The sequence below is a fragment of the Electrophorus electricus genome, chromosome 14 (assembly GCF_041902795.1).
Source record: "Electrophorus electricus isolate QZ-2024a chromosome 14, ASM4190279v1, whole genome shotgun sequence".
NCBI lineage: Eukaryota > Metazoa > Chordata > Actinopteri > Gymnotiformes > Gymnotidae > Electrophorus > Electrophorus electricus.
In genome coordinates, this window is record NC_137510.1 from 4,652,413 (window position 1) to 4,676,711 (window position 24,299).

Consider the following 24,299-nt stretch of genomic DNA (forward strand, 5'->3'; position numbering starts at 1 on the left):
GATATCTGCTCTAACTACCCCCCCACGGCATTAAATCACAGCGGTTTATGCCTTCGTGTTACACCTGCGTTAAGAGCAAATAACAAATGGCTTTTTTAAAAAAGCCAATTAGCTGTGTATAAAAGGAAGGTAATTTTGCTCGCAGGTGTTCCTGCACTGTGTGGAGTCTTGGGCCAAAGCCCTGTTCCTCTGAGTAGCTACGGAGAGACAGATTAATAAGTCATGTATTCGCTGTAGATTACACGGCAGGTTCGTTCGTGCAACAGCCAAACACACTCCCCCACACCTAGGCAGAACACCCATCCCCCTTTCACTGGGTTCAGGCCCTAACTTGCTACACACTGAAATGCAGCCATAAATATAGGTTGGGTTATTAAGTGGCCTAATTTAATTAATAATAATCAAGGATTGCTTTCTCAATTCTCAAGAATTAAAACAATTTAGGTCACCTAACCCCCCCAATTCCCAGTCAGGCAGAGCCCATGCAAATGAAATGCAAATGGTATAAAACTGAAAACTAGTTAAGACCCGGGTAATAAATACAGAATTTAGCCTCTTGGCATTCCAAACAGCCTGCGGGAGTGACATGCAAATGAGATGCAAATAAAGGCTGCATTTATTTCTAGATAAAGGAAGCCCCAAACCCTCGGAACAACTCAAAAGCTCACATCGGCAAAAGCACGAATGGTGCAGTGGGCCTGTGAACACGGTCAACCAGAGGACGGCATTGTTGTACAAAGCAAAGGAGGGGAGCTACACTCCAGATGAATGTGAACAAATGAACAGAGGAAAGCAAAAAACGGAACTGCAGACATGAAAAGAATCGATTTCAAAAGGCCAAAGGGCTTGCCACTGATTAGACGCCCTGAGCAGTGGAAATGGGATATGTATACATGATTAGGACTGTGTGTGCATATATATGAGAGAGAGAGAGAGAGAGGGAGGGAGGGGGGAGGGAGAGAGAGAGAGAGAGAGAGAGACAGACAGACAGACCGCCATGGTAGACAGAGAGTCCACTCCTGTCTACCTCCCAACCAGTAAGCCACCTAAATACAAACAAATCTAGTCTCAACTATAACCCATGTACCACAAATACATTAACAAACACCAGTAATAGCCACACACTGAGGAAATCCAGCATTCATACATGGATTCCTCCGAAGTCTTTCCACGGTTGTAGGAAAAGGTTTGTGAACCCTCTGGATTTCTGTTTAAAAACAGCCTCTAAAACATGATCTGATCTCCATCCAAGTCAAAATTTTAAACAAAGCCCGTCTTCTCTAACAAACATACGGAACATTTTACAGTGTGGGTAAAGCACCAAAGCGCGGCTGTCTCCGGGCCGAACTTCCCAACACACTCCAGCTCCTCACTCCCTAGCATGACAACCGGTTTGAAAAGTGATGCACACCAGCGAAGCCCTTTACAAATAATGAACGCTGTTTCACCCAGGGTCAGGGATCTGGCCAGACGAGATTTATTTTTTTTTTTTTAAACTTCCAAACGATCGGTAAGCCTCAGTCTTAGCCCGTGGAGCACAGAACATGGTATTCTTTTGAATATCCGCACGCGGATACCACAGTGGAAGCGGTGCAGGGAGGGGCGCTCTCAAACGCCGCGCCGCCTGGCTGTGCAAACAGAGGGAGATCTGTGGGATTAACGGAAAGTCCTAGCAGGAATGACGGGGAAGGTGAGGGCCGTGCACATGAGGGGAAAAAAACAAACACAGTCAAGTGTCTTTTTTGGGGCTGTTTAATATCAAAGGAGCGACTTGGGTGCAGGAGCAGGTCTGTTTCTTTGAGGCCTCCGGATCACCGCGGACCAGGTCGCCTGTACCGCACTGACAAAAAGCCATGGAACGAAGCTCAGCTGAAGCTGTCGGCACCCTCTCCGAGGTCACGCCCCAGAACCGATATTCAAGGGCGAGGGGGGAAAGCGTTTAGCTTAGAGAGGTGATTTGGAGTCGCTCGAAAATTGTGAAAGCAGCCCCGTGGGTTACGGTAAGGACGCTACAGAAGCACGAAACGCAATTAGCAGCCCCAAAATCGCAAGGGATGGCAGGTGGGGTGAGGCGTAGCCAAAAAAGCCTGCATCACAGTTTTTAAAAAGGCCTCCCAAATTTCCACCTCCGCGCGTTTGCTTCCCTCAGGTACCTGAACCCGGAGTAGCAGTGCCGTCACATCTCATGCACAGATGCGAAGGCCAGAGATCGCGCGTCACGCACAACGACCCTCGTGTGCAGCGTTCGCCCTCTTCAGACAAATCGGCGGTGACAAGGAATTCGACGCTGCCCGCACGCTCCCATCTCTGGAAAGGCGAGGCAGCGCCCTCTGGAGCCATCGAGCCCGAGCCCGAAATTCCGGTTGACGGACCTGCATCCCACGGGAGAAGGGAGAGGCTCGTTATGAATATTAGCGCACGTGCCGTCCCTCCGCGAGCCGACTGGGACGTTTGCGGGTTTCCAGTCAAACGGTCGAGATTCCCCAGCAGCTCTGTCTCAGGTCAGGTGAACTCTTCGTCTCTCCTCTTAAATCACCAGATGACTCGAGGCGGCTCTCCAGTCATTTTCAGATCAAAATCCCAGAATGCAGTGTTCTCTGGAGGGCATGGCTACCTGGCATTTCTGTGAAGATACTTGTCTGTTGACAGGGTCATTTGTTAAAAAGATGGACAGACAGATTTATTAATTTATCCGGATGAAGGGTAAAACAGTGACCATGCAGTAGAGTTTACTGTTCGTGTGGTTTGAAAAACTGAAAACAAATTAAAAAAACAAATTATGCAAATTAAGACAAAGTTCAAAGAATACTATGAAAAATTTATATGAAATATGAAATGTAGGGAAATATTTTTCAGAATAACAGGAAAAACATCACTATACAACTAGAAATTAAATGAACTGAGAATTCCCAAAACACACATCAACATCTAAGCACAACACTATAAAATAAAACACATGGTAGCAGGTCTAATTCTCAGCTGAGTTTAGGGACCTACAAGTGTAGCTTACAAGGAAGTCACTGGAGAATTCCTGTGATTTACCCATTACCCACAGTAAACAGAGCTATAAAAAACCCTGACATGTAAACTACTCAAGCTTTCTCCTAAGGGCCTGGTCTCATGCTGAAACACAGAGGTGCTTTTCACAGTCAGGAATCAACAAAACACAACCCAGAACACAACAGCGTAACCAGCAAGCAGCTTCACCGAAAATGCGGGTGCGTGTGTTAATTTAAGGAACACGGCCAGTCGGGGTGGCAGGCGTGCTTGCCACAGAGCTGACCAAAGCACAAACCCGCGGAATGACCAGGTAGAAGATACTGCCTACGAACACCGGGAAGGTCCCGGCTGCTGGCAAACACAGGAGACACAGTAGTGCACAAAAAGGACACTTTGGTGATTGTTAGCCGTTCACTCATTCACTCGCTCACTCACTCACTCACACGCGCCAAAAAACCCCCACGGTGCACCATCGAACATGCGTCTAAATCATGACTCTAAAACGGATGCCTGTGAACTATACCAGCAAATGGCTTGTCAACGGCGACCTCTTTATATGCAAATTGGGCATAAAACAGTCATGACGTTTTACGCCAAACATCAGAATTGAAAATCTAAATTGTGCTGGGAGAACCACCTCCCATTAGAGCAGGGGGACTGGATGAAACAACCCCCCCCAGCTGAGCCAAGCTGCCTGAGACACAAACGTCCTTATTACCCTCATCAGGGGCAGGAACTAGCCCTCTGGACGGGTCTCCCGCTGCCGACCAACAGCCTCCCTGGGAGTGCTTCTGGAGATGCCGGAAAACATCGGAAACCTAAAGCCTTTGGTGCGCCTTCGTTTTCCCGCGTGGATCCAACTAACTCAAATTAGCCGGAGTCCCAGTCGGAGACATTCCAAATGGGTTTTTTGTCATTTCTATGGGGCCGCACGTGCCAAAGGAAGTCACGAGAGTGTTACTGGAATTATGTCTCCCAGACTGACTGGGCCGCAATTTAAAAAAACTTTTTTTTTTTTTTTGGAGGGCCACTTTTGGTTAACATTCGTTTGTGCGAGAGGACATCTCCTCTCCGGTCACATATCAAAACCTGCAGGCGTCTGGGTGGCAGTTTAAGGACCGGCTGCCATCTGCGTGCGGTGTGAATTCCTGTGATTATGGACACATCACAGACACCGAGGCGGAGCAAGTCCCCCCACACCCCCCCGATTAGCACCCAGCTCCACAGTATCGCCCGAGCCAGCATCACGCTCGGCGCTAGGACAAACAGACCGCGGGGATGCAAAGTTTTGTTCAGCAAGGAACTTTTTGCGGGCCGGAATCGAGCAAAGTCTTGAGGTGGCCTAAGATGGAGGTCTCTTCGCCGTGTACGAGCAGGACCTTGCGCCTTCGAGTACACGCCGGTGCACGTCTGCGACCCGATGTCCTCCGGTATCGTGGGGATGCAGTAATTGCAGCACGGCCGGTTCCCGCGAGCACCCGCGGGCTGATGGGTAATGTGGCTCTACGGCGTAGCAGACAGTGCCCAGCAGGCTGTGAGGAGATGCCATAGCATTCGCGAGCACATACCGCCGAACACGGCGTCCTAGCTCCGGGTCACCGCGTGCACGCACACACACACACACACACACACACACACGCAGCCTTCACGGCTCAGAACTGCCAGACGGTCGTCGTTGACCTCATCGATGTTTACTCATCCCCATCTATCTATCTTTCTACACCCCCCCCCCCCATCTCTACCTCTAAACAGCCCCAGAGAGCAGCAGATGGAGCACAGTGACATCACACCTTGGCAAACACTCAAGCGCAGACAGGGAGAGGCTTTTTTGCAGAGTTACCGATAACGCCGGGAGCAATTCCGACCAGAAAAACAAACGACCGGGAGCGGCAGACAGACCCAGGAGGCCATAAGACGAGGAAGCCTCACCTGGGCCTGGCGAGGCGCAGTCACTAAGGGATTGGATGTTACGCCAACGGACCACACGACTGCGTACGACGGTTCCTTCTGCTTCAGCATGATACTCCAAACAACAAATGAACGCCGCCGCCGTCAGAGACGCACGCCAGACTGATGGCTTTTCTGAACCACACCATGTTCCCGTTTTACCGTGGCGGGAAAAACAAATTCAAACCGGAATCACGCTGGCTTTCTCTCTGAAAACTTAAGCTTAGTTATTCTCAGTTCAACTTCCCTCATCATATAAGCAGCAGAAAAACGCTTAAACTGTTTACGCAAGTGATGACTGAAGTCAAAACGGCCAGCGGTTAGCATTACACTATCGTCGTCGGACTAGCGGTGGCCTGCTTGCGTTCAGTGTCAGTCCGCGTTAGCATTGGCTTGCTGAGCTTCTCCTTACAATGAAACTTCCGTGCTACTTTTGACGCTCCCACAAGGAAACAACAACAACAGCGAGAAAACCCAGAGACAAAACACGTGCTATGTCCAACAGCCATGCGGAGGTGCCAGACGCCGTGCTGGGTCCGGTTCTGTGGTCGGCGCGCCAGCAGCAAGCAGTACTCCACGCTGACCCAGGACCGCAGATCCCTCTCCCAAGAGTGACCTGGGCTGAGAGCTGCCTGAATACTGGAACAGCTCCAAGAGACGGACATACTCCTCAAAGTCAGACTGTGTCACAGCGGAGAACGGGAGTGTGGGGGGGGTCGGGCATGGGGTCATGGACGGGATTATTTACCCGCGTTTCACTATTAACACACCCCATCGCCGCGAGGCATGTGGAGTGACGGTGCATGACCGGACAACGTCAGGAGCCGTCTCGCAGATGCACAGGCTGCTGGGACAAGCCCTGACGGGGGTGGATAATCCGCCTGACTGTTCAGGGTGTTTACTCTCCCCGCAGCTGCTGCTAGTGGACACACCCCCACACCCCCCATATCTCTCTCTCTCTCTCTCTCTCTCTCACACACACACACAGACACACACACATAAATCTAAACAATTAGGACAAGGCAGCCTTCAGCTCACACAGAGTGCCAATCAACCACTAATAAACGAAATTGACCACAGCGTCGTCCAGGTGACTCAGACAGCCTGCACGCAGAGCTTGTTTACTTCCCACAGTGGACGGCGGAGGGCGGAGAAACAGAGACTCGGTCCAAGCGCAAAGGAAGCGGCTCCGGCTGATGGGTGATAATTTGGAGGAGCCCGCGCTCCTCCAGGCTCAGTAGCTTGGAAGTGGCCCGCCGTCAGCACGGTAGAACCTCACCCCGCGAACACGGACCGCATGGGGAGCGAACGATATCGGCCGGGACCGCTCGCAGGATTCCGGGCTCAAGGGGGCTCCGGCGGAGCCTCCGAGAATCGAACCCAGACCGCGCCACAAACGCCCAAATCAATACCACACCACGGATTCAAATTCAAAGCACAACAGTTTACTTCGTTAACTCCTGCCTCTCTCCGATCCACGTGCCGCGGTTATCCGGGGGCGCCTGACATAAACGCGTCCTTCAGCGTGCCACTGGACGGGGAGCGCCGCATAAAACCAGTTTAAAAGGCGTTAAAGAGAGCTCTGTGGTTCGGACGGCCCTCACTTCCTGTACCGCGAGCGGACAGACGCGTCCTTGCTCGCCCGCCCCGTTCAGCCCGCTCCGGTTTCGCTTTCCACGTGCGTTTAGCGCCAGGACGCGGCAGGGCTGAGCCGGAAGGAGTCCCGCGTTCTTGGGTCGCGTCCTGCACTCCGCTCGGCACCGGCAGGGTTACGCGGCCATTAAAACCGCTGGGCAGAAAGCTAACAGTGCGCCGTCCTCTGAGAGAAGGACAAGAAAGAACAGAGGGAAAAAATACACTAAAGAAAGAGAGGATGGTTTTTAAAAACTGCCTTGAAAGACGCTGGAGAGAGAACGTTTGTTTGGTTCCAAATAAGCTTAGGTTTGGTTAGCAAATTGGCACCCACTCTGTGTGCCCTCCCACCCCCAAGGTCTTCACAGCCAATTTAATTACTGTTGCTTTTGTGGAAAAGCTAAAAGATTTCTTTTTCTCTTCATGAGACAGAATTAAGGGCTTTTTCCCCTTTCTTTCCCCACAAGGACAGAACTGCAGAGCACTCACACGACACAACGCGGCTTTTGCCTGCAAAGTTATGGGGTAGCAAACCAAAACAAGTCCCTCGCTGTCCGGAATAAACCTAAAGCCTAATCCCACCGTCTTCCCAAAGGCTCCGGATTAGCATGCGACTGCACCACTTACGAGGTGTCCTCACCCTAAATCTCTCTTACTGCACCAAAGCACTCGGGGGTCATGGGACAGGGCCATTAGGGAGGACATGCAGCACACAGGGGGGGTTTGTGACTGAATGGTCATGAGCATGAGCGATCACTCCGGAGCGCTCCAGATATTCCCCGCTTCTCCTTACCCTTGCTCCATCGGGACGAAATCGCTGCTCCTTTCTGCCACAGGATTGTGAAATGGGTTTATACGGGCCAGGTTTATAAGGTTCTCGTCGGACCAGGACGGTAACGCAGCCCACTGGCAGCTGGGACATAAAGATTGCACCGCGCAGATCTGCCTGGCCGATAGCGGCACCCGAAGCCGCGCGCCTCTCCGTCAGTCGTGGACTGATCGACTATAGCGCCGACCCGCTGTGGCCGAAACACGGAACGCAAACCAGCGCGAGAACGCCAACACACTTGCGTTGAGTTCATTACTCATCGGTCGCTTCCAAGGTCACCCTGCTGAACCTGAAAGCACGATCACGTTGACTTCATTGGATTTCACAAAACTGTGTTCCGTGGCAAAACCGATCGCACGACGGCGTCTCCGCCTGAGAACGCAGGGTCTGCCCAGCCTTCGAGAGAGAGAGAGAGAGAGAGAGAGAACACATCGTGTCTGCCTCCGCTGGCACACGCACTCAGCACAGGCCAAGGACAGAGCAGAGATGCCACTTCAGAGAGAACTTCAATTAAAAGGCACTTTGGATCAGATTTACAGCTTAACAGGTGGTCGGCGAATCGAGTAGACCCCCCCCCCTCCCCCCCCAAGCTGACCTCGCGTTGACGGGAGGTCAAGAGCGTGCCCCGGGTGAAAGACTCCAGACTGAGCCCCGGGCGGGCGAGCACGCTTCCTGACACGGACGCATCCGCGCTGTCTCCGGGGAAGCAGGGGGTCGGACGCCCGACGCGAGACCGGAGCTACGGAGCCACAGGGGTTCGCGGTAAGAATGGAGGTGCAAAGGGCGAATACAGATCCCAGACCAGCCAAAACCAAAAAACCAGCAGGATGTGCGTGGGACGGATTTTGTTAATCCAGAGACTGAATGAAAAGATTACATTAACATTTCTAAAATATGTAGGAATGACAGCAATGTTCTCAGGAGCAGGTTTGGGAAAGGACATTGTACAACAACATGAGGTGTGTGTACAACGTAGCACTTAACACAGTAGACAGCTTATGATTCTTCCCACATACCTTCTCAAAACCAGACTCTTTTCCATACATGATTCCAGGGCTCGTTCCTAGACACGGAACAGAATCCAGGACACCTGGATCACAGAAGTGTATGTGCGACCAGAAAAACCTGACCGTGTCTCTCCCTCTCTGTCCACCTGTCTGTCTCTAGCAGTGAAACATCTGTGTGAAATTAATCATGAATATATCTCACAATTAAATATTAAAATCACCTAATGATCGCAAATACAGCTGTTATAAGCGAAAAGAGTGTTACGGTGTTTTCACAAGAAAACCGCACGGATAAATATTGACCAGTGGGCGTTGAGAGCTGGCGACGCTCCTAGTTTTGGAATACAGGATATTATTCCAACAAGTGGTTTAGTTCCTTCCACTTGTATTTTGAATGAAAGCTCTAAATAAACGGATAATTAAAACACGCCTGTGCGCATACGCACGCAGGCACAAACGCACACGACTCAAACACTGTCGTATCAGACACGAGTAAACGGAACGCAGATGGCAAGGCTCGGCAGCTCCAGCGTGCCGTTCGGCGCGCTCTACTCTGGCTGCCGGCTCCCTGCTCCTCTCCTGCTGTGTTCTCCGGAGGCCGACCTTCTCCTCCCCCTCCCCCTCCCTGGAATTACGCTCTCGGCAGCGGGCTCCGTCTGAACTGCGCCTCGCGCTCCTCTCTGGAGTCTCCTCCTCTTCCAACTTCCCTCCATCTCTGTCACCATCTCTCTCTCGCTCTCTCTCTCTCTCCCTCCGTTTCTCCGCTGTACGGGTCGGCAAGAGCGGCTCGCCGGAGGCGCAGCGGAGGGGAGCGGAGCGGCGAGGCTGCGGTCCGCTCGGGCGTCGTGCGCCGCCCGCCGACGGCACAGCCTCGGCCGCGGGGAGCTGTCAAGGCTCCGGCCCTCATTGGCTGCCTCCAGGAGATGAGCGACGCTGCGTAGACGCCGTTCAGCCAATCAGGGCGTGCCGATTCCCGCCCCCCCTCGACTTCCCCTCCTCTTTTTTTTATGAATGGGCAACGGCACTAGCAAAGGTGTACGCTCGCATGCAGCGAGAATGCTACTCCAATCACACGTGGAACCAACAACACCAGAGCTGAGCATTCCGATCACGGAGGAGCCAGGAATGCCAAAGCGCCTCTTACGGACCACGGCGCTGTTAAACACGACCCACGGAAACGTGACCAAATCGAGCTAACAGAGAGACTAACCCGCTGTCAGTCAAGCACATATAGGCTGGAAGGACACGCTTTAACCTTTAAGCTCCTGGATACGTCGGGACGGTGCTTCCTGCAACCGTCACCCTGGAACAAGGATGCAGAGGCTGTTAGCGGTTAGTGTTTACAGGCAACACGAGCCGTTGTATGTAAATCATCACTGCAGCATTTCTCCCCTTGCCTGCGAGGGAGTTAACGAGGGGCGGCTTTCTATGAAGTCAATGCCTGGCACGGGACCAGGGGCTTTTGGGGGATGTGCAGGTGCACTGCGCTGCCTTGGGCAACGGCGCCATCTGTGGGCAGATGATAAAGATGGAAATTTTCAAGTGCCGTCACGCCAGGACCGAACGGCACGCGTCCTCAAAAGAGCCGCCGACAAAGGCCCATTTAATCGGGCCTAATTGGAAAAATGAGCGACACGAGAGCGCGGAGGCCGCACACTTCAGCCGAAGAGCAACCCACCGAACACAGAAAGAGAGCAATTTAATTGGATTTTTCACTTAATGAATAATAAATGAATAATTCTGCCAAACCATTGTTGAGGCCACTCACATAAAATGGCAATTCTTGATTTGTGAGGAGCGAAAGAAAATGAAAGACAGAAATGAAGTACACAGAGACAGGAAGGCACGTACGTGCTTTGCACCTCTACTTTTCTGTGATATATTATCTGAGAGGCAGGTATCATTACACACACACAAAATTATCTACGTATTAACTTTGTGAAGCACAGCTTGTCACCTGATAGTTCATATCTCTGCTTTGGTTCTCTGTGGTCAACACTCAGGACTCATATCTTGCTGTTCAGGGTTTGTCGGGCTGTTTTCCCCCCCTCTTCGCGCTGCTGAATTAAGTCTGACATCATTCGTTTCAGGAGAAGTAAAGTCATCTTTACCATTGGGCAAGTGAACGGCCGAACAGCGAGCGCCCGGTGGATGAACATTGCCCCCTGCTGGCCAATGCAATTACTACACCGGTGGCTTGTCAGCAGTAAAGCAGACGGTGGCAGGGTCTATAGAAAGGCTATGTCTGTGACCTGCCCTCACTCGAGTGTGTGTGTGTGTGTGTGTGTGTGTGTGTGTGTGTGTGTGTGTGTGTGTGTGTGTGTGTGTGTGTGTATGCGCGTCTAAGCAACACAAGAAGCACAGACCAAATCACAAACCCCCTCACTAATCACTACAAGCGCCTCCTCCTCTGTATCTGGCCCTTAGCCTGATGAAGATTACTGAGCCACGGAGTGCGGACCCCCTCACATACACTCCCTCACAAACGGACCGGAGGTGTCGGAACACTCAGTCCGCACAACACGGATCAGATCACAACACTGCAACTATACTGCTAAACGTTGTGATTGTAACGTGCCTCTCACACACACACGGACGCACAAAAGTATTTTGTTAAAATGGTTCATTTCCACATTACAGCCTTTAGCAAATAATCACAATGCTGTTTAACGCAAGATATACTGTGCAACTACATAAAACATGGACTTGCTGTTATGAAGACTGTACAGACGGTATGAGGTTCCGCCGTTAACCCTTACTGCGCCCCAGACAAAGCTCCTGTACACCTGGACAGTGTCGTTTTCTGACCCTTTCTCTCCTCAATCTGCTGGACCAAAACGTGCGTCATAAAAACCGTCTGCAGAAATGGAGTCTAGACGTGGTAACTCATGGACTCCTAACTTCGCACCAACATGGGTAATCACTGCACACTCCTCTAGCAATGCGTCTGGCTTAAGGTAACACATGTAAGAAGGGAATGAGACTCTAGGGAGACCCTCGATGACTGAAGCACACACATCCTTTCCCAACCAAGAGAAAGTAATTATGGGAAACAGCAGCAGTGTTTAAGCAGCGCCGCCAGACCCTCACACCTGGCTCATTCCTCATCTATATCAATTGTAATAAGGGTTGCCACTGTAAATTCCCAAAACCTAACCCAACCCTAGTTAACCCCAACCTTAGCCAACACTAACCCCAACCTTAGCTAACATTAACCCCAACCCTAGCTAATCCTAACCCTAACCCCAACCCTAGCTAAACCTAACCCCTAACCCCAACCTAACCCCTAACCCCAACCCTAGCTAAACCTAACCCAAACCCTAATTAACCCCAAACCCAACCCTAGCTAAACCTAACCCCCAACCCCAACCCTAGCTAAACCTAACCCCCCAACCCCAACCCTAGCTAAACCTAACCCCCCAACCCCAACCCTAGCTAAACCTAACCCAAACCCTAATTAACCCCAAACCCAACCATAGCTACACCTAACCCCAACCCCAGCTACACCTAACCCCTAACCCTGACCCTAGCTACACCTAACCCCAAACCCTGACCCTAGCTACACCTAACCCCAAACCCTGACCCTAGCTACACCTAACCCCAAACCCTGACCCCAGCTACACCTAACCCCAAACCCTGACCCCAGCTACACCTAACCCCAAACCCTGACCCCAGCTACACCTAACCCCAACCCGCGACCCTAGCTACACCTAACCCCAACCCTAGCTACACCTAACCCCAACCCTAGCTACACCTAACCCCAACCCTAGCTACACCTAACCCCAACCCTAGCTACACCTAACCCCAACCCTAGCTACACCTAACCCCAACCCCCAACCCTAGCTAAAACTAACGCCAACTCTAATTAACCCCAAACCCAACCCTAGCTACACCTAACCCCAACCCCCAACCCTAGCTACACCTAACCCCAACCCTAGCTACACCTAACCCCAACCCCCAACCCTAGCTAAAACTAACGCCAACCCCCAACCCTAGCTAAAACTAACGCCAACTCTAATTAACCCCAAACCCAACCCTAGCTACACCTAACCCCAACCCCCATCCTAGCTACACCTAACCCCAACCCTAGCTACACCTAACCCCAACCCCCAACCCTAGCTAAAACTAACGCCAACTCTAATTAACCCCAACCCCCAACCCTAGCTACACCTAACCCCAACCCTAGCTACATCTAACCCCCAACCCTAGCTACATCTAACCCCCAACCCTAGCTACATCTAACCCCCAACCCCAACCCTAGCTACACCTAATCCCAACCCCCAACCCTAGCTACACCTAATCCCCAACCCTAGCTAAACCTAACCCCTAACCCCAACCCTAGCTACACCTAACCCCAACCCTAGCTACACCTAACCCCAACCCTAGCTACACCTAACCCCAACCCTAGCTACACCTAATCCCAACCCTAGCTACACCTAACCCCAACCCTAGCTACACCTAACCCCAACCCCCAACCCTAGCTAAAACTAACGCCAACTCTAATTAACCCCAAACCCAACCCTAGCTACACCTAACCCCAACCCTAGCTACACCTAACCCCATCCCTAGCTACATCTAACCCCCAACCCTAGCTACATCTAACCCCCAACCCCCAACCCTAGCTACACCTAATCCCCAACCCTAGCTAAACCTAACCCCTAACCCCAACCCTAGCTAAAACTAACCCCAACCCTAGCTAAACCTAACCCCTAACCCCAACCCTAGCTACACCTAACCCCAACCCTAGCTACACCTAACCCCAACCCTAGCTACACCTAACCCCAACCCTAGCTACACCTAACCCCAACCCTAGCTACACCTAACCCCAACCCTAGCTACACCTAACCCCAACCCTAGCTACACCTAACCCCAACCCTAGCTACACCTAACCCCAACCCTAGCTACACCTAACCCCAACCTATCCCTAAGCAGCTGTCCACGGCTAGTCCTCCTCAGCACCACCCTTGCCCGCCATTCTCCACACTCGCCAAGAAAGACACTGTCTAGTGCAGCGGATTCCTTACAGACAATATGGACCGGCACGTTCAAGTCAACGAACATAAAGCGCAGTTCGGGAGAAATTACCGCTTCAGGTGTCCAACGTAGGATTTTGGTGTGCAGCCCTCATCCTGGCCCCATCCTTGGCTAACGGCGCAGGGACCATGTGACATGGTCCAAGGTTTAAAATATGGATGGACAATATGAACTACATGTCGACTCCAGTGCTGCATAATGTGATCGCGACATTCCCTGATGTGTCAAGGTTAAAGACTGGTCTGTTATTTTTTTCTGGACCAAAATGATTTGTTTGTTCAATTCTGGCAATGCCATGATTTGTTCAGAAGCTTCGATGCATGTCGGTATCATAAAGGCCAACGTTGCACTTACGATGAAGGCTCACTGAGGTATGCGCCACTGGCCACATGGGTCTGCAGTCAGGTGGCAACCGTCAACACGCCACACTCAAATATACAGGAGCGGTGAAGATTACTGCACTGGGAAATGGGAATACGTATACTGGACAACCCTCATCCAGGTCACTCTGGGCAACCATACACAGAGCAACTTATACTGGGTGACCCTAAAGCGGCACTATACAGGGCAACATACTGGGTGACCCTAAAGCAGCACTATACAGGGCAACATACTGGGTGACCCTAAAGCGGCACTATACAGGGCAACATACTGGGTGACCCTAAAGCGGCACTATACAGGGCAACATACTGGGTGACCCTAAAGCGGCACAGCCTGTTTAAAAAACGGCTCTTGCTCGACTCGGGGAGGTGGACCAGGAGACGTGGGTAAGAGCAAAGCAACGTTGCCATTCAACGACATCTAAATCCCCAATCACACACTTCCTGTGCTTCAATTACAGCGATTTTCCTACCACTGAAAGAAAAGAAACAAACAGCAGTGGCCCAATTAGTCTTTGAGCTGTACGTACATCCTGTGTGGCAACAAACATAGCGCTTTATCGAGAGAGAGAAAGAGAGAGAGAGAGAGAGAGAGAAAAAGCAAAAGAAAGACTGAGAAAGCGTCTATATTATCAGCACCTGCTTCTGCTCAGAAACAACACTACAGATGGAAGAAAAAAAAAGGCAATTAAAAAAGCATCTGAGAGGGATTGGTGGTGTCTGACAGGAGCAGCACCTGCAGGGCTGGGACTCGGAGACAAAGCCAGACTGCCAACCGCACACACTCGCACACACACGCACGCGCGCGCGCACACACGTGCACACACTCACACGCACACGCACGCGCGCACAAGCACACGCGCACGCACATGCACATACGCACCATACTTTAACCATATCCATGTCTCATCACTCTGATTTGAAATGTCCTCATCACAGACTTCTATCAGTCTCTTGGCTTCAAGTGGGTACATGTGGTGTGCGGTGCTTTTTAGAGATTAGGAGCAAGCATATATTCTCATTTAGGTCAGCCATTATCTAGACAATGTAGTGTCTTTTCAGTATCTCTCCTCTCTCTAAATATAAAAAAATAAATAATTTTTTTTTTTTTTTAAAACCTCTTCGCAATGCACGCGGGGTTTCATCCCAAATCCAGCACTCAGACTGTACACTAGGCAGAAAGAGAGGAGCCAAGGACTACTGAGCATCAAAGCAACTATCCAAGACGAAACAATCCAGGAGTACATCAGGAAGGCGGCCCCAAGTGATGAAGTGCTTAGTGAGAACCTCAGACAGCAGAAACCCGTGGAGGATGGAAATGAGGAAGAGCAAGAAAAACCCCTGCATGGTCTGTACCACTGGAAAATAGTGGAAGTGGCTGATATGGAGAAATCCTACCAATGGCTGGAAAAGTCTGGATTGAAAGAAAGCACAGAGGCACTAATCATGGTAGCACAGGAACAAGCGCTGATTACAAGATCAATAGAGGCTGGATCCACCGCACCAGGCGGGACCCCAAATGCAGGCTGTGTAAAGACACCCCTGAGACAATCCAGCACATCACAGCAGCATGCAAGATGCTAGCAGGTATAACCAAGTGGCTGGCATAGTGTACAGAAACATCTAAGCTGAGTACGGGCTGGAAGCTCCAAGGTCTGTAGTAGAATGACCAAGCTAAGACCTTGAAAGACTTCCAGATGTGGACTGAAAAATTGGCAAAGTTGGACAAACAGCAGAAGAGGGCCATAGTGATAGAAGTAGCAATCCCAAATAATGACATCATCAGGAACAAGGAACACAAAACGCTTGAGAACTACCAAGGCCTGAGAGAAGAGCTGGAGAACATGTGGAAAGTGAAGGCAACAGTGGCTCCTCTGATAATCAGAGCACTAGGGGCTGTGACCCCAAAACTGGGAGAATGGCTTCAGCAGATGCCAGGAACAACCCAGGAGCCAAGTTCAGTTCAGAAGACTTAAGGGATCTATGTGCAGACCATTTTGAAATATATAACATACCATTTCCCACAGTGCCCGGCTATTTCCCATACTGCACAGTTCCCTAAAGCACTAGGACACGGACCAGCAAATGGCTCCACAACAGTGAGCATAATGGTTCCCAGTCTGCCTGTAAGACACCGTAGACGGGAGCTTTGAACAGGCAATGTTCTCTCCAGCACAATTCACAAATACGCACAACAGTAAACTGGTACAGATAACCAGATAGGTAGATGCTGAAGTTGAGGCTTCACTTATTTTCATTTAATTTGTCATGCAGGAAGAAAACACCGATGTCTGACAAAAATTAGTAGTTAAAATGTACGTGGTAAAGCACAAATTAAAAGAAAAGATTAATAAAAAAAAAATTTATTTCCTGTTGTTCCCACACAGCTGTGTGAAAATCGCGTGCTGCCCAGGATATAATCCTCCGTCCACCCCAAATGCCAATGACCCCGCACCTCTTACACCTTTTAAAAGAGGTCACACATTTCCCCAGGACCAAAGCAAGCGCCCCGGGCTGCTGCACGCTGTCTGGGGTGTGCGGGGGGGGGGGGGGGGGGGTTCTGTCAGAGCACCCTGCCTCACCGGCTAGGGGCTGCGATAATTCGAGCCAGCTGCAGACCACGGCTGTGTGCAGCCGAAAATATCTCCAGCTAATTGCCGTCATCTGGATCCGAACCCTCTGGAGTGTGTTGGGGCGAGGGAACGCGAGCTCCATCCAGACGAGCAAGCGGCTGCTGTGTGTACAGGCACCCGGGCTGAGCTCTGCTTGTCGGTCGCCCCGCTTCACGTGATGGGTCGGGGCGTGCCGGCGACGAAGGTGCCCCGCGGTCAAAGCCCGTGCGAAGCCTCCTGCGCTTCCTCAACCCGCTCCGCTCGGACCGGTTGGGCCGGCGGGCGGGCTTTGGCAGCCTGCCGTTTTTAGCCACTCTGGCGCACGGGCGCGCAGTCAGCCGGGCGACCCCGTGACCCCGTGCAGCTCCTCGGCCCGGCCCGGCTCGGCTCGGTCTCGCGGGGCTGGGCTGATGACTGCCAGATGTGTGTGAGCGCCGGAGAGCCTTTGCCGCCTCCGTGGGGGCCCCGGGGCTCCGGCAGAAGGAAGGAGCATGCGGGGTACTGCCTGACTCCTGCTGGGAGCAGGATAACCGTGAGGGAAGGAGACAGACAGACAGACAAGAGAGAGAGAGGCAGACACAAAGATCTGGAAATCGCACTAAAATAAGCCCAGCGGAGACTCTGGTGAAATCGAACACCAGCACTGAGCACTTCATCGTGCTCGAGGGGCGGTTCCGTTACTCCGTAAAGTTCACTTGTGCATGTTATTTTTGTCCTCGCCTCCGCCTACTCAAAATACACATGGCGGGATCCAATCCTGCTTTATATTCAAACAGACTCTGGTTGTGTTAGACGGGCCAAACAAGAGGTGAGAAAGCAGATCTGACCAACACTGAGTGCTGGAGTTCAGACAGCCACTCCACCTGGTGGCAATTATTCTCTCCCCCCCCCCCCAACTTTGATAAGTGTAGCTACACTGCCCTCTAGTGGTGGCTCTATACATTTGGCAAACGCCCCCAAGAAACGGTAAGAAAGATTCCCCTGATTTTTTTATGAGCCAACTCAGGATGTTCTAAATGAATATAAATAAATTTTGACCCATAAACATCATATCATTAAAGTACATTTAAAAAAAAAAAAAGGTGCAGAACTTTCAATATTGCAAATAATCAATATTTTACACAGTAAAGAACTGTCAGTTCAAGTTAATACATTTTATGAATACGAAACAATTCTCAAACTGTTGAAAAGATAAACCCATAAAACCCCAAATAAATTGTTAAATTCTTCCGACGAGTGTGTTTCTATCTGATCAGCAATACAAACGTGCAAGCAAACATCAAGCAGTTGAAAAGGACTCAAAAATGTGTGCGTGCCTGTGTGTGTGTATATATGTGTGTGTGTGTGTGTGTGTGTATACACACACAAGTACCTGACATCTTGTATCCGCTTGCAGCTAGCTGGCCTGCCATGTATTCTCCGTCCGAGTTGTTGTGTGAGCAGCCCCATGTCTTCACCCACACCTTCTGAGTGCCCGGGATCACACTGCGAAAGACACAGCACCCACAATCAACAATTAAACCAGTCAGCACACTGCTAAAGACACAGCACCCACAATCAACAATTAAACCAGTCAGCACACTGCTAAAGACACAGCACCCACAATCAACAATTAAACCAGTCAGCACACTGCTAAAGACACAGCACCCACAATCAACAATTAAACCAGTCAGCACACTGCTAAAGACACAGCACCCACAATCAACAATTAAACCAGTCAGCACACTGCTAAAGACACAGCACCCACAATCAACAATTAAACCAGTCAGCACACTGCTAAAGACACAGCACCCACAATCAACAATTAAACCAGTCAGCACACTGCTAAAGACACAGCACCCACAATCAACAATTAAACCAGTCAGCACACTGCTAAAGACACAGCACCCACAATCAACAATTAAACCAGTCAGCACACTGCTAAAGACACAGCACCCACAATCAACAATTAAACCAGTCAGGACACTGCTAAAGACACAGCACCCACAATCAACAATTAAACCAGTCAGCACACTGCTAAAGACACAGCACCCACAATCAACAATTAAACCAGTCAGCACACTGCTAAAGACACAGCACCCACAATCAACAATTAAACCAGTCAGCACACTGCTAAAGACACAGCACCCACAATCAACAATTAAACCAGTCAGCACACTGCTAAAGACACAGCACCCACAAGTCCTCTTTTTGTTTACACATGTGCTTACATAGTGTGAATGACAATACAACTGAACTGAACTGTAAGACCTAAAGCCAGCTAACACACTGGATTGAACACAAAACCTATGCCAGACTGCAAGAAACCTGCACTAATGGAACAGTATAGCTGAGGGTATAGCCTTCAGTTTAAATGTATTATAACTTTAAACGTACTATAATTTATAACATTTTAAATGTTATTATAATTTTATCCTACGACATAAGCTCAAAGCTTCAAAACCCAAGCCTGAAAAGCTCTCTGCTCTATGAGATCATCTTTACTCAGATCTAGTTTGTCTTAATCTGCATTCATGTAACAGATGAAGAAAAAGCTTAGCTATATTTTTGTAAAATGTCAGTGGATCCCAGATGATCTCAGATCAGCCAAGCAGTCTATGTGGCTCTACGGCCAGTAGATGGCAGTACTTGCCCTCTATGAAAGAGACTGCACACCTCCTAGATACCTTTAAGAAACTGATTTACATAAAACTTTCACAAGTCAATTTTAGAAAAATGTCAGTTTGCAGGTGTCTCATTTGCACCCACCATGTATGATGACCATTTCTTAAATAATTTCTTAAATAAAGACAAAAGACATTTTTGAGATTCCCCAGACCTTTGACAAAACGCATTCTGATGGGGACAGCATGTTAACAGGCTAAAACAGAACCAGCACCAGATGTTGTTTAGGATTCACAAAGGGGGTGTTTGTCTGTCTATCGTCTGGAGGTTATTTCTGCTTTATCAGAAATCCGCGTGTGTTCCTCCACCCCATCCCCACTGTTTTAAGAGACCCTCCTCCTCTACTCCCAAGTGTTCCACCTCCTCACAGTACAAACTATTCCAGATCCACCAGCATCATTCCAGCAACCCTGAAGACCACAGATATCAACACTTGTAGTATATCCCAACACTTCCTTCGTCTTTTAATAAATCAATGAAGAAAGAATTTTCAGTCCAGGCCCAAGAGTAGAGCATTCTCTGGCTTTACATCAGTACAAAGTCTCTTATATAATCCCCCCCAGGCTGGTCTAGAGCACTCCCCCCCCAGGCTTGTTCGCCCCAGGCTGGTCTAGAGCGTCTCCCCCCCTGGGCTGGTCTAGAGCGTTCCCCCCCGGGCTGGTCTAGAGTGTTCCCCTCAGGCTTGTTCGCCCCAGGCTGGTCTAGAGCGTCTCCCCCCCTGGGCTGGTCTAGAGCGTTCCCCCCCGGGCTGGTCTAGAGTGTTCCCCCCAGGCTTGTTCGCCCCAGGCTGGTCTAGAGCCTCCCCCAGCTGGTCTAGAGCATCCCCCCCAGACCTGTTCGTCCCTGGCTGGTCTAGAGCATCCCCCCGGCTGGTCTAGAGCGTTCCCCCCAGGCTCGTTCCCCACAGGCTGGTCTAGAGCGCTCGTCACAGGCTGGTTGCCCTCAGACTGGTCTAGAGCGCTCGTCACAGGCTGGTCTATTTTGAGGTTAGGTAAATGCATGTGTGTGGCAGTGGATCCCTGATAAAGATCCTGTCCATTATTCTACAGTAGGTCATGCTCAGAACTGAAGAACACATCTGAGTATCTTATACTGCAGGAACGGCTGTAGCTCACGTGTCCAGGTTTTCTAAATAACGTTTTAGGTGCCTTTTAGTTTTAAAAGCGCCTGAAAGGGAGCGTCTCTTTTAGGCCCTCAGGTGTCTCACCTGTCTGCCTGCAGTTCCTCAGGCAATGGAAGCGCCTTCCTCCTACGTGCTCGAGGAACGACGCTCTTCCTAGAAAACTGGCGCTCGTGGGGGGTGGGCTCGTGGGGAGTCACCATATCCTCGATGTCATCGATGACGTCACAGTCCGACGGCATGTTCTGTTCACTCACACGTAACGTCATCACAAGCGTTCCAATGAGCTACACAGACATGTGCTCATTAACTTTTACTGCTATTTCATATCATACCTTTTGTATTCTTTTAATATCTGTTTATCTTTGTCCTGTCACCGTCATGAGTTAGTTAGCTAGCTAGTTTGCTGCCCAGTGCCACATTAAGTCACTGTAGCCAAGGGATCGTATATAATTTCCTTAAGTTATGTAGGTTACGGCGGCTACAGCCCAGCCGGGTGTGATTTTCTTTCTAGATGAAACGTTTATCCGAGGTAGTTAAAGTGTTCCGAGCAGGACTCAGCCAGCTCCCTAACCTAGCTTAGCTACTTACTACAGTTAGCCAGCATGCAGAACCCACGTGTGTGTTCCTAATAACCAGAATAAGGTTATATGGGCACAAATACTTACTTTATGGATGAGCACTCGTGTTATATTACAAATTGCCAAAATCCAAGAAAAAAAAAAAGTCTCCAAATTGCCAGCTCGGTAATTTCTTTGGCTGTATTTGAGTTGTTTATCTACCAGGCAGCCATGATAGTTAAAGAAGACTCTTTGACCTCATCGTGCTACGGCAATAGCAGTGGGACACAATGGTTTGGTCGTATTTGTCGTAGTGGTCTTCGCCCACTGAGTTGTAGCCTTTTGAGATGTTCGAGTTCGAACGACAGTGATATTTAGTAAAGTGTGTTTGTTTGGTTTGATTTTGTGTGTTTTTAAATCTACATACACAGCGTATTGGATGTGTAGTTTAGTGTAATTTACCCTGTAAACGTATAGACCAAAAGCAAGAAGCTAGCCTACGTCAAAGACCAATATGAAATTTCGAAGTAGGAAATGTAATTTTAATTGCAGGCTAATACCTATACTGGATTACTGAATCCCTCTGGTGGGTGATACATAAATAAAAAATACAAATATATAAATAAATGATACATAATAGGACAAAACGTTACACTGACAGAATGATTGTATTATATAGTGTGTTGTGAAATTACTTAAAACATTTATTTCTGAAAGTCCATTAATAGTACTTTATTAATTGTTCACTGCAGATAAGTAAACTTTGAAATATAGTCCTACAACAATAAAAACCATAAGTCATGTTTTTCCACAACTTCACTAGACCTACTGGTAATATAATCTAACATCTGTCGAATAATGGTGGAACAAAAGGGTAAATAATCAGCTGCAACAAAAAAGTAAATTCACCAAAACTCAGCAAGTTTATGTCTCAACCTTAAATGTGCTGTCTACGAAGCACTAAGTTTGTTTTTTCCAGATCTCAAGGACACCCAGAGTTCTTGGAACGCTTTGTTTTTTAAATTATTTTCATTCATTGCAGTGTTGCCATGTTTTCCATTGTCTGTTTTATCTGGTTCCCCATCTGTTTTGGACTCTGGAATCCATCTCAGTTATACTCTGCTCTAGTCAATTTGCATATTCTGACTGATTCTGATTTACCAACACTTTGAACTGCTTTCTCATTTGCCCCTTTTCGTATCCTAATTCTACTGTTTTTATCTGTTCTGAAATTAACCTCTTTTTATATTATGACTATGACTATGGATCTCCCTTCTGTTTATAAACCTGCATTGTTTTTTGAATGTGTATTGTCTGATTACCATCTGCTGTGTGACAGAATACTTTGCTACCATGCTGATGGCAGATATTGAGACTCTCAACTCTGAGGTCCCAAGTTAGAGAAGACCATTGGGCAACACCAGCAAAGGTTTCAGGGTTTTACTCAATCTGTCACAAATCGACCACCATGCCAATAGTGAGTAGGAGTTGTCTGCCCTCCTACAGTCCAAGCATCAGCAAGATTTTACCCCAAAACCTCAGGTATCCCCTCCTTCTTTGAGCCAGCCTGAAGCCCTCTTCCTGGTAAGCAAGCCTGAGTTTAACTTTGATGGGAGATCAAACGATTGCAAGTGTTTCTTGCCACAATGCTTGTTGTATTTTTTAATAACTCTCCTTCTAGTTCTGTCAAGGCTCAATTTCTTTGAAGTCTCTTGCTTAACTGGGAAGGCATTATTTACTATAGCCATTTAGCAATAGTTACAAACTTATGGACATTTCAAGAAATAATTGTTTAATTTATTTGATCATCCTTATGAGGGACAATCCAATGGGAAGTTGTTGGCCAAATTGCTCAGTATCTGACTATGCCGTGGAGTTCCGCAGTGGCTGCCGGAAGCGGCTGGAACGAATCTTCCTTGCTGGTTGCGTACTGTAATGACTCACACAGCAACTTACTTCTCGAGTTGCTGTGCAGAGATGATGACCTGGATCTAGAATAGATAATCGTCCTCACTATTCGCCTCCATCACCTGTTATGTTCCCAGAAAAAGGGAGCCACACAGGCAACGTATAAGCACCCGAGATCACGCAGAATCTAGGTCTGACAACACGCCTAAAGCTATGATCTGCAATTCATCTTGTCTGCCCTGTAAGAGAAGATGTCACAGGCTACACAACGGCTTATGCCTTTATGACGACAATCTTGGCCATGTCCTGTATGAATGCAGTGTCAGGCCTACAGGCTGTCATGCTCCAACTCTTGGACAACCCAATGTGTATTCCATGCGCTAATGTGGTGAGCCGCTCCACCAAGGGCTCAGCGTCCGAGTCTTTTGCGATTCATGTTATTTTGTACTGTTGTAATGCCAGGTTTGACTCCAGTGCTGAGGGGAACTAAGGTCATGTGTGCCTGGTACAACAACTTGGCATCGATACCCTGAGTACCCACATGAAACTGTCAGCACTGGATAGAAAACAAGTTGGACAAGGGGTCAGTTCTTTGCGCACTTCATTCTGAACTAATCTAGTTCTTTGATATTGACTCTACTGACTATATGATCATTTTAGATCCCCTGGCTCCAACGTCACAACACCCTCATCTCATAGCCCCGGTTGGACATTGTCTCCTGATCTAAATATTGTTTTAAAGGCACTGTCCTGCCTCCAGATTCAGCTGGCCCACTCTAACAGGATGACTGAGGCTGAGCAGAAATGAAGAGTGATAGCTAGAAACACCAGAAAGAAAGGGATAGCAGAACAACTAGAAGGAGAAACAAGCATCTGTACATGAAACAGCGGGAAGAAGAGACGAGCAGGTGCAGAAACATGCAACAAAATGATGGCGCCATTTTATTCATAAGGGGCAAATCATGAACTAATTAATAATAGTAATTCAGAGTTATTCATGAAATAATATCTTAGCTCTTTCTTCATAATGAACTGATCATAAACAGTTGAAGATAAACTACTTGAGAAGCATATTCCTTTACATTCTCACAAAACCAAATCTCTAAGTCTGTACCTGATAATTAACTGATCCGTTATTCTTTACTAATTAATATGTTGTGCCATAGAAAAATGCCTCATGCAGTAAAGATCAGCTGCAGTGGGTTTGATGCTGGGTGTATCGCCCACACATCACGTGGTGCGGCCCGTCGTCTTTGTTACCCGCGTTCTCCGCGCCCGCCTCCGTGTTTGTAACCACGCCCCCTTGCTGTCGTTGTCGTTCAACGTACCTGCCCCTTGCTGCACGTGGCGTTAACGTGCGCGGTAAAAAACCGTCACGAGCGCGCGTCGTCCGTCGTTGTAGGTGCTTACGTTAGTGTGCGCGTGGCCGTGCGTCTGTTGTCGTTGAGCGTTTGTACCACATTGCACTGGTTTGTTTACATGTGAGTTACTTTGTCGTTTATTGTTTATACGTGTTTCGTCGTGTCTAATGTCTGTGCATCCTCAGGCCGTCACCTGCGGAGTTTTGTTGGGTTAACGTGTGTGGTTTTGCCAAGCATCCATCCGC

At 49.1% G+C, this 24,299-nt stretch overlaps 1 protein-coding gene across 5 annotated transcripts in view; it reads right to left on the reverse strand.

Annotated features, from left to right (window-relative positions):
• Positions 1-21,028, reverse strand: part of cdkal1 (CDK5 regulatory subunit associated protein 1-like 1) — a 205,495-nt gene extending 184,467 nt beyond the window's left edge. Inside the window, exons 1-3 of one of the 5 annotated variants that reach the window (XM_035530938.2) lie at positions 20,894-21,028; positions 20,313-20,470; positions 17,814-17,926 (exon numbers count right to left, since the gene is read on the reverse strand). In XM_035530938.2, the coding sequence (XP_035386831.1) occupies positions 17,814-17,926; positions 20,313-20,467 (268 nt within the window). In that variant the 5' untranslated portion in view covers positions 20,468-20,470; positions 20,894-21,028. Of the gene's footprint in view, positions 1-16,411; positions 16,954-17,813; positions 17,927-20,312; positions 20,513-20,893 lie in introns of those variants that run through there. The other 4 variants (XM_035530937.2, XM_035530936.2, XM_081695706.1 and 1 more) reach the window with 4 other exon arrangements.
• Positions 21,029-24,299: the final 3,271 nt, after the last annotated feature.